The sequence below is a fragment of the Galeopterus variegatus genome, unplaced genomic scaffold (assembly GCF_000696425.1).
Source record: "Galeopterus variegatus unplaced genomic scaffold, G_variegatus-3.0.2 Scaffold3991, whole genome shotgun sequence".
NCBI classification, from domain to species: domain Eukaryota; kingdom Metazoa; phylum Chordata; class Mammalia; order Dermoptera; family Cynocephalidae; genus Galeopterus; species Galeopterus variegatus.
Genome location: NW_007730102.1, coordinates 165,637 through 176,651, shown reverse-complemented (window position 1 = coordinate 176,651; position 11,015 = coordinate 165,637). Strand labels below are relative to the sequence as shown.

The following is an 11,015-nucleotide window of genomic DNA, read 5'->3' as shown; positions in this document are numbered from 1 at the left end:
ACTAGTTCATTTTTTTTTTATTGCTTAGTAGTATGCTATTGTGTAAATATACCACCATTTGTTTATTCATTTTCCTGTTGCTGGACACCTGGATTGTACTCTGTTTGAGGCTAATATGAATCAAATATCTATGAACATTATTGTACAAGTCTTTTGTCAAAGTGTTTCATTTCTCAATATTTTTATAATTAAACTATTTTCCAGATACCATTTTTACTTACTATCTCATCAGCATTCCGGGTACATGTTAACAGTTTGATTGCTGGGCCACATGTTCAGTTAGTGATCTTTTTATACATACTTGTTATTAGGGAAGAAGATGTCACAAAGACCATGTACCCTCCACCAGTTACCAGCAGTGTCCAACTGTCCAGGAATCCTGATGGGAAAAAACTGGACCTTATCTGCGATGCTATGAGAGCAGCCATGGAGAACATAAATCCTCACAAGTATGTTTGCTGTCATTAGTTAGCATCTTTTGAATAACAGAAGCATGTTGTCGTTCTTGTCCAGCTTATTCATCCTCCTCATTCTGCCATTCCTCACTTATTCCCTCAGGTACTGCCTGTCAATACTCACATCTCATGTGAAGAAAACAACCCCAGAACTGGAAATTGTGCTGCAGAAGGTACACGAACTTCAAGGTAGAGACCTGCTTACAGAGAGAGTGTTTAATGTGGCCTTGACTGACACTAGTCTTTTGCAGATGACCATTACCATATAATTGCCTCATCACAGATTTAACCTGTGGCCCTTTGGTTGCTGTTTTAAGACCTATGTCAGTTTTTTTGACTGCTGCCTTAGAAAGCATGTATCAAAGAGTCCAAAGCAGTATATATTCATTTGGTGTCCAGTTCTGTCAGAAAAATTTGTTACTTTGCCTTTTTAATTATGTTGCTAGATCTGTGAGTTTTTTTTCCCAAAATGGTTTTGTTTTCTTAAACACTGACAGAAAATGCTCCATCTGTTCCTGATGCTGTGAGTGCTGAAGAGGCCCTGAAATATTTGCTGCTTCTGGTAGATGTTAATGAATTATATGATCATTCTCTTGGGACCTATGACTTTGATTTGGTCCTCATGGTAGCTGAGAAGTCACAGAAGGTATGTGGAGTTACTACTTTTACATCATTTTGGTTCTTGTTTCTTTAATCACTGTGGTTTGAAATCCTGTGAGTTTCCAGGGCCCATGCTCCAAGCCTCATTCTCTATCATAGTTTTGGGCTTATCAAAGTGTTTCGATTGCTCGGTTGAGGAAGTGGAATAAAATTGCATGGTTATTTTTAAGATTATAAGCACATGTGTGAACTAAATCTTCTCTTATAAAGTAAATGTAATAAGTGATTCATGTTACACTTATTTGTTATCATGTAGCTCTTTTTTCTAGTGGAAAGTGGGACCATGGAGCATAGTTTAGCATGATTGGTCTACATATTTTTTATCTGTTTTTTTTGCAGCTTCAGTCTCTTCCCCTATCAGTCCTTTCTTTGCTGTTGCCAGAATAATATTTTCAAAAATGAAAACCTGATACTTCATTCCTCTGCTTAAAGTCCTTCATGAGCTCTCCATTGCCCCTATAAGCCATAATATTGCTTAAAAACCCTTTCATGATCTAGCCTTTCCATTCTCATCTCTTTGTGCTATCTTTTTTCTCTGCTCATGGAGGAAAGGAGGAGAGTGCTTTTGTTCCACTTCTCCACTTCTCAACACCACTAGCCATCACATGCCTTTGTAGGTGGCATTACTTCCGCCTCCCATGGGCTTCGACCCTCACCATTCACGTGGCTAATTCTCACTCGTCTAGGTTGAAGGATGCTTAGGTCATCTTCCCAGTAAGCCATTCTTGCTTCCTTTCAGGGATTAGGTGACATGGCCCTCACTGCTTCTATTTTGCCCAGTGCCTACCCCTGTGTACCACAGACCATCTCTTTCCTGAGGCTAAGAGTTATGTTGCATTGCCTGTACTTATCAAATTCTCACTAAATGTTTGTTGGTTGAATATGTTGGCTCACGGTTATCCTCCCCATACATGGAGGAGCATTTAAATATTTACTGTCTTGATTTTTTTCCTATATTGTTCTTACTTATATTCATCCTGTTTGTCCAGTGAAATTGCATGAAGAACAGGAAGCATCTCTTCTTTAGGAAGATATGCTGTTTGCTTACAGAGCATTGCACAGAGCTGGAGGTGAAAGTGCCAATAAATACTAGGTTGGCAGGGCCTCAGAGTTTTGTGTCCAACTCAGTATAATTTTACCTTTAACATGTGGTCTTTGCAAATGGAGAGCATGAAATGTCATGAAAATAGCACCAAGAGCAATGCCTTGTACTTTTAGGAGAAAAATGGGTGCACTTTCTACACTGGAACCTTGTTTTTCTTATTAGGCTATGAAATAAGTGGCTACTGTGAGACTTAGTTAAGGTTTAGTCATTATTATTCCAAATGTAAACTACTAACATGCATATGTGAAAGCATTTTTACCAAAACTTGTTTGATGTATTTGATTTTATACGATATAGTTATTAGTATAATAATACACATTTAAAAATTATGTAGCTTTCGGGCCGGCCCGGTGGCGCACTCGGTAGAGTGCGGTGCTTGCGGTGCTCCCGCCGAGGGTTCGGATCCCATATAGAGACCAGTCCGCTCACTGGTTGAGCACGTTGTGGGTGTGACACAAAGGGTTGCGATCCCGTTGCCGGTCGCGGTACGGGCGCAACACCGAGGGTTGCGATCCTGTTACCGGTCATGAAAAAAGACAAAAAAGGAAAAAAAAAAAGTGTAGGTGGACCCGATGGTGCAATACGGTAAGAAAGAAACTAGTAGAATTTTACAAGGTTAATCAAGAGATAAGGGCCACAGTCTGACAATGACCCAGAAGTAGGACAATGCCCTGGAGTAAAATTAAAAGTCCAGATATTTCAGCAATATTGATTATGGATTTGTTACCAAGGCAGGTCCAGAATCTTAGGAAAGCCAACTACCCTGATGTCATCTTCTTGTCCTGGTCAGAGGAGTGATGATGGGTTAATTTAATTGAAGGTCTACAGTGATGGAGAAGGTACACTCAGCAGGCTTTGACTTTTAAAAATAAGAAAGATGTATTCATTTGTCTTGAGATGTGATTTCTGAAGGGCCAGCAGAGTTTTAGCATTTTTTTAATAATCACAGAAAAGTGAAGAACAAAGGGAAAGAAAGGAGACAGCTTCTTAATCAGCATATCAGTTTTTCTATTGGTTGCATAGCATTACGTAGGTTAGTGATTGGTCCTTGTTACATTTTATGTACAGATTTACGAGTGAAAGTCACAAGGTACATTCTCAGCACTTAAAAATTAATTCACAACTTCTTTAAGCATCTGCAAGTCTGGTTTTAGGTTAAAAATAGTCATGTGGTAACAGTTCCAAGATGTGGGGACATGATTGCCATCCCATGTTGGATCATGTTCCCCAAGGCTTTAGAATTTTAGCTGATCTTGGTCAGAGCAGATTTCCTGGTTCATCATTTCCCCCTTTGACAGAAATCTTTGGCTAGAAGGCATTGATGATCACCTTTATGACAAAAAAGCTTAATCCCACAGTACTGGGAAGGCTCGTTTTCAGGTAGTCATGTCCCACATTGGAAGAAAGAAGATTGGGCTCTGGAAATGAGGTCTGAGTCTGAGTTTTAGGCAACATGGGGGCTGGGATGTGACAGCAGTCAGATTCTTTTTAATCCTGTAAAGTAAGATGTTGAATCATTTCTAAGTAACAGGGTGTTAAAATTTTAGTCTTTGTTGTAGACTTAAACCAATGAGTAATACAAAGCATAATTAGTTTAAATGAAATTATTGTTAAGATGTATATAATTATGAGAAAGAGAATAATCAACAAATGTAGCTACCAGAGACCCCAGGAGCCTAACCATTTGGTGAATAATTCCCCAAGGGACAGAAAGGGATTCTCCATGGCGTCAATCTGTCCTACTATATCTGAAAAAGGTGGGTCAGATTGGCAGATTCATCTGGTATATACATACAACATTCAGTTTTTTTTTTTTTCCTTTTTGTCTTTTTTCATGTCCGGCAACGGATCACAACCCTGTGTTGCGCCCATACCGGACCGGGACCGGCAACGGGATTGCAACCCTCGGTGTTGCGCCCGCACCCCGCTCAGCCAGTGAGCGGGAACCGGTCTGTATGTGGGATCCAAACCCTCGGCGGGAGCGCCACCACGCTCCCAAGTGGCTCACTATAGCAGTGCGCCACCGGGCCGGCCCCAACATTCAGTTTTGAGGATGGTATAGGGGTCACCCTGTGAGGCAGTCAAAATATCTAAAGCCATATCATTTTGTAATATGGCTTTACAGATTAGTGTCACTTTATTACTTAGCAAGGTTAAGCCCTGTTGGCTGTCACTTAAAGCTGTCTGGTGAAGTTGATAAAAGCTTCAATGTGTACAATCATATCTTCAATAATCAGAGAGGGAGCAAAAAAGGCTGCAAAGTAATCATACCAGTGGGAGACAGCGCTAGTCCATCTAGCTTTCAACAAGGGCAAGTTAGCAGGGGTTTTTAGGATAGTAAGGACATGTCCTTGGGCAAAGATAAAAACCAAAGTACAATTCTGCTGTGGATTGAATGCCTCCCCCAAATTCATTGAAGCTTGTAACAGTTATAAGGCAGGTGGGAAATCCAATTATGGCATTTGAAAGGTGGGGCCTTTAAGAGGTGACTGGATCATAAGGACTGTGCCCTTGTAAATGGATTAATCCATTCATGGAGTGATGGGTTAATGGTTCAATGGGTTATCAGGGAGTGAGTGGTTCTGACGGCTTTACAAAAGGAGCAAGTGAACCTGTTAACTCTCCTGTTCATGCCATTCTTGCCATGCGATTGCCTATACCACCAAGGGACTCTGTGGAGAATTCTAACCAAGAAGAAGGCACCTCACCAGAGGTGCCCCCCAGACCATGGACTTTCTAGCCTCCACAACTATAAGAAATAAACTTTGTCTTCTTATAAATTACCCAATTTCAGGTATTTTCTTATAAGCAACAAAAAATGGATTAACATAACGTGTCAACCAGCTAGGTGGCTGCCAGGGGCCATAATTTTGTTCCACATAACTAGTGAGTGCCATTGGGGGCAACCCAGTAAATAGCAAACCAAATAGAGGCCAGAAGTCATAAGTTGCAATTACATTGGTTAAAGGGTAATCACCCCTGTCATGAGTATTGTTTGGCTGATTGTGTTTAGAATGATTTGTTTGTTCCTAACATCATGGGACCTTACTAATATGATGTCCATATGATGGAGTCAACCAGATAAAACCATACCAAACCTATATAAACCCACGAGACAGTCTCATGGTTTGGTTGTGTGGGAATATTTGTCTCAAAAAAGAGACGGCAGAAGCTATTGTAACATTTCAAGAGAAGGGGAAACCATGTCTCAGACTCTGTAAGGTGTCATTTATACCCCATTAGTAAATATTGCTTCTTGTAACATCAGAAATACTTAATGTGCTTTGACTTTTTTTTCTTTGAGTAGCAGTTTCCTAAGTATAGCTAGTCAGTACCCTGCAGGGGTGACACCTTCCATGGCAAACCTGAAGAACTAGAAAGGGGCATTTGTCTGCATATCCAGCAGGAGAATGAGTTGCGTTCTTGAGCAAAGGCATGTGCTCATTATAAAGAAAAAATTACCTTCAAAAGTGTAGGTGGTGGGGCCGGCCCGGTGGCGCACTCGGTAGAGTGCGGTGCTTCATTATAAAGAAAAAATTACCTTCAAAAGTGTAGGTGGTGGGGCCGGCCCGGTGGCGCACTTGGTAGAGTGCGGTGCTTGCGGTGCTCCCGCCGAGGGTTCGGATCCCATATAGAGACCAGTCCACTCACTGGTTGAGCACGTTGTGGGTGTGACACAAAGGGTTGCGATCCCGTTGCCGGTCGCGGTACGGGCGCAACACCGAGGGTTGCGATCCTGTTACCGGTCATGAAAAAAGACAAAAAAGGAAAAAAAAAAAGTGTAGGTGGACCCGATGGTGCAATACGGTAAGAAAGAAACTAGTAGAATTTTACAAGGTTAATCAAGAGATAAGGGCCACAGTCTGACAATGACCCAGAAGTAGGACAATGCCCTGGAGTAAAATGAAAAGTGCAGATATTTCAGCAATATTGATTATGGATTTGTTACCAAGGCAGGTCCAGAATCTTAGGAAAGCCAACTACCCTGATGTCATCTTCTTGTCCTGGTCAGAGGAGTGATGATGGGTTAATTTAATTGAAGGTCTACAGTGATGGAGAAAGTACACTCAGCAGGCTTTGACTTTTAAAAATAAGAAAGATGTATTCCTGAGTTAATGCCCTTAAGTTTAGCTGCACAGGGACTGGCTAACAATACCTGATATGGTCCCTTTCAATGTGGCTGGAGGGAATCTTTTGTTTGTTGACATTTCCAATAAACAAAGTCTCCAGATTGAAAATCATGATGTTTTCAATTTTCATCTCCTGGGAATGCACTGTGAAAGAATTCTTTCACTAATTTAGTATTTCTTTTAAGAAATTTTATCATGCTTTGACAATAATACAAAATGTCCCCCTTAAGCATAGCAGGGTCCCATCTTGTTTCTTCTAAATGCATAAGTCTTTCTGTAATTATTTCAAAAGGAGACAATTGATGTTTTCCAAACATGGAGGAATGTAGATCAGGCATGCACAATAAAAAATGTTGATAAATAGGTCAAATATCACAAATGGATTGTACAATCTGTCGAGTAAAACGAGTCACACGATCACTGTGGAACTCACATGGGATTCTCCAGGAAAGAATAATTTTCTCCAAAAGCAGTTTTCGTATTGTTAAGTTTATGGCTGTTCTGCACGGAAAAGTTTCCACCCAGTGAGAAGACATGAATATCAAGACAAGTGCATATTTGTATATTTGAGAGGGAGGTAGCTGGATAAAATCCATTTGACACATCTCAAAAAGTCCTAGAGACAAAGGAAAATGTCCAGGTGTATCATGTATTGGTTTCCCTGGGTTGTGTTTAAGACAAGGGGTGCAATGAGAATAAACCTTCTGGGCTACCACAGGGGAAGATTTCCAGTAACCTTGTTTACTCTAAGAAGTAATTTTCTCTGGATCCCAATGTGTTAACTCATGAATGTATTGTAAAAGGGGAAACTTATGTCCTGTTGGCAGAATAGGCTTATCAATAGGTGCCTTGGGTTGAACCCCTCCACCCCAAAACTTAATCCCCACTGTAATTGTTGAGGGTGGGAAATTCTATTACGGTAATTGAAAGGTGGGCCTTGAAGAGGTGATTAGACTGTAGGACCATGTCATAGTGAATGGATTAATAATGGTGGTCAGAGGCGTGGTTCTGAGGGCCTTAAAAGGAAAGTGCACCAGGAGTTCTCTCGCTCTCTCTGCTCCGCCATCTTCTGTAATGTGATATCCCGTGTCACTGAAGTCACCACCAAAGAAAGCTCTCACCAGATGTGTTCACCAGACTTTGGACTTCCCAGTCAGGGAACAAAACAGTACATTTTGTTTTCTTAATACATCACCCAGTTTCAGGTATTTATGTGGTAAGCAACAAACATGGACTAATACAATGGTTTATACTATAATTAGGTTTCAGGAGAAAATGTTACTCCTTTTGTTTTCCATAGACCTGTTCACTTTGAGGTGCTCTCATTTGATCTTCCTTTAATAAGGAAGGGGAGAGTTTATAAACCTATAGTGATAATCCCTTTTTTACAATTGAAGTTTTGTTTGTTTGTTTGTTTGTTTAAATATCTCTTTTAGCCACAGCATCTGCAAAATGTTTGCCCTTGCTTTCTGGAGTGTCTAATTTAGAATGTCCAGGAAATATTATAATAGCCAGTGACACAGGCTTCTGAATGGCTTCTACAAAGTCTGAAACTTATTGTCCATTTTTAATGGGTTGTCCAAAAGTTGTAAGAAGTATTCTCTGTTTCCATAGCATGCCAAAAGCATGGGCTACCGAAAGGCATTATCTGCTATCAGTATAGATATTCGCACTTTTGTTTTCAGCCAATTGACGTGCTCTGGTTAGGGCAATTAATTCTGTTTGCTGGGCAGAAGTTATCCCTGGCAATGAATTATTCCCAATTATTTTAGTTAAAGTTACTATCATGTAACGAGCAAAATATTTTCCAGACTCATCTTTTAAATATAAACTGTCAGTAAGCCAAGTTAAATCAGCATTTTCCATTGATGTTTCTTGTAGATGTCATATAGGAGAAAGAAGCTGGTCAGTCAGCTTAGTGTGGTCATGAGGTATCTTGTTTGAAAGGAGAGACAGAAGGATAGCAGAGTTGAGGTTGTTGAAATAAGTGATGGTAACATTTCGAGAAGATGACAGAATAGGCAAGCTGACTTACAGAATAATGTTAAGGATGATGAGAGTTCAGAAGGGCCTCTACAGAGTGTGGCACGTGAACAGTAGGTGGAGAGTGATATCACAAGGTGGAGGAATAGATGACCCCTGCATTGCTACCCCCCGCAAGTGACAAACTATTAAATGCAAAAACTGCTGTGTTGTGATCATTGATACTTGGGGGAAGAGGTGGAGAGAACTGCTTAGTCTGTGAAGGCATGGAAAGCCACAGCAAGCAGGAGGAGACTGCTTAGTCTGTGAAGGCATGGAAAGCCACAGCAAGCAGGAGGAGACTGCTTAGTCTGTGAAGGCATGGAAAGCCACAGCAAGCAGGAGGAGACTGCTTAGTTTGTGAAGGCCTGGAAAGCCACAGCAAGCAGGAGGAGGGACCACCCTGATCAGATCCAGCTCCGGTCATTCCCTGGTTCAGCGTGGCACAGCACATGGAGCAGCTACCAGGAGCTGGCAAAGTCACAGTAGTGCCCTTTGCACAAAGCTACTTGAAGTCTGCAGGGGAGAAAGGTGCTATGACAACTGGCCAAAAAAAAAAAAAAAAATTGAGGGCCTGCAAAGCTGGTCACAAGCTTTCCTGATGCTGCATAAGATGAAGGGGCTGCAGTCAATGGAAAAAAGGATTCACCCAGAGGTCAGTGAGTCTTTGCAGGAGACTCATGCGGTGCCAACTCTGTGGAAACCATTTACAATGCTGGGGGCCTGTTCTACCAGGGGTGCATTGGAGAGCAGAGTAGGCAGCTCACTTGCCTTCCCATTGGCATGGGTGCCACACAATGGACACTGGTCAGTGTGATAGAATTGCAGGGGGCACAGTTTGTGGGAAAGACTCAATCTTGGGCTGGAATTTCCACACAGCCTAGTTGCATTTGTGGTGACCATACATGACATGGAAGTGACTAAAAGGCTGATAATTAAAATCTGGTCCACACAAAAAGTTTTCCCCAGTCTGAGAAACAGCAGTGAGGCAGCAATTTAGCTCAGGCACAGTGTTCAAGTTCTGGTCCCTGCAGAAAGTTTCTTCCAATTCGCGAATTAACCACAGGACAGCAAATTAGTTCCAGAGTGGTGCTTAAGTGGTGGTGGTTGCTAATAATTCATCACACACACACACACAAAGGCCCACAGACCAGAGATAAAGATCTGATACCAAGTTGTAAAGGTTGAAACAGCAGTGAGGCAGCAATTTAGCTCAGGCACAGTGTTCAAGTTCTGGTCCCTGCAGAATGTTTCTTCCAATTCGCGAATTAACCACAGGACAGCAAATTAGTTCCAGAGTGGTGCTTAAGGGGTGGTGGTTGCTAATAATTCATCACACACACACACAGAAAGGCCCACAGACCAGAGATAAAGATCTGATACCAAGTTGTAAAGGTTTGATACCACCAAAGGGCACCAATAAAACCTGAAAGAGGTAGCCATCTCCATCTCCTCAAATGCACGGGCATCCAATGTAAAGACACAAAGGTTGAGAAAGAAGAGAGAAATATCACACCACCAAAGGGCATTCAAAGTGAAAAGGAGGAAGTCGAACTTTTCCTAGATGTCTTTTGCAGATGACATGATCATATACACAGAAAACCCTAAAGACTACACCAAAATATAACTAAAACAAGATAAATGAATTCAGTAAAGTGGCAGGATACAAAATCAAAACACAAAAATCAATAGCATTTCTGTATACCAATAATGAAATATCTAAAGATGAAATCAAGAAAGTAATCCCATTCACAATTGCTACAAACAAAAAAGTAGGAGCAAATTTAAGCAAGGAGGTGAAAGACCTCTACAATAAAAGTTATAAAGCATTGGTGAGAGATATTGAAGAAGACACAAATAAATTGAAAGGTACCCTCTGTTCTTGGATTAGAAGATTGATATAATCAAAATGTTCATATAACCCAAAGCAACCTACAGATTCAATGCAATCCCTGTCAAAATATCAATAACATTTCTTACAGAAATAGAAAATATGATGTTAAAATTTGTATGGAACCATAGAAGACCCCAGATATCCAAAGCAATCTTAAACAAAAAGAACGAGTTGGAAGCATCACACAACCTGACTTCAAAATAAACTATAAATCTATAGTAAACAAAATAGCATGGTACTGCATAAAAACAAATTGACCGATGGAAGAGAATAGGGAGCCCAGAAATAAACCTATGCATTTACAGTGAACTGATTTTCTACAGAGATGCCAAAAATACACACTGGGGAAAAGACAGCCTCTTCAATAAATGGTGCTGGGAAAACTGGAGATCCACATGCAGAAACTGAAACTAGATCTCTATCTCCCACCGTCCACACAAATCAACTCAAGATGGATTAAAGATCTAAATTTAAGACCCGAAACTATGAAACTACTAGAAGAAAATTTAGAGGAAATGCTACATGAAGTGGGAGTGGGCAGTGCTTTTTTTTGAGAGAGACTACAAAGGCAACTAAAGGAAAAACAGAAAATCGAGACTACATCAAACTAAAAAGCTTCTACACAGCAAAAGACACAATCAAAAAATGGAAGGAATAACTGATGGAATGAAAGAAAGTGTTTGCAAACTACCCATCAGACAATGGGCTAATATCCAGAATATATAAGGAACTCATAAATCTCAACAGCA

At 40.7% G+C, this 11,015-nt stretch overlaps 1 protein-coding gene across 1 annotated transcript; it reads left to right on the top strand.

Moving 5' to 3' along the window:
- The first annotated feature begins 317 nt into the window (after positions 1-317).
- On the top strand, positions 318-8,057 carry LOC103602046 (elongator complex protein 1-like). Its single transcript, XM_008586444.1, has 4 exons — positions 318-449; positions 559-644; positions 953-1,101; positions 7,965-8,057. The coding sequence occupies exons 1-4, from the start codon at positions 334-336 to the stop codon at positions 8,055-8,057; spliced, it is 444 nt and encodes a 147-aa protein (XP_008584666.1). The 5' UTR covers positions 318-333.
- The last annotated feature ends 2,958 nt before the right edge of the window (positions 8,058-11,015 follow it).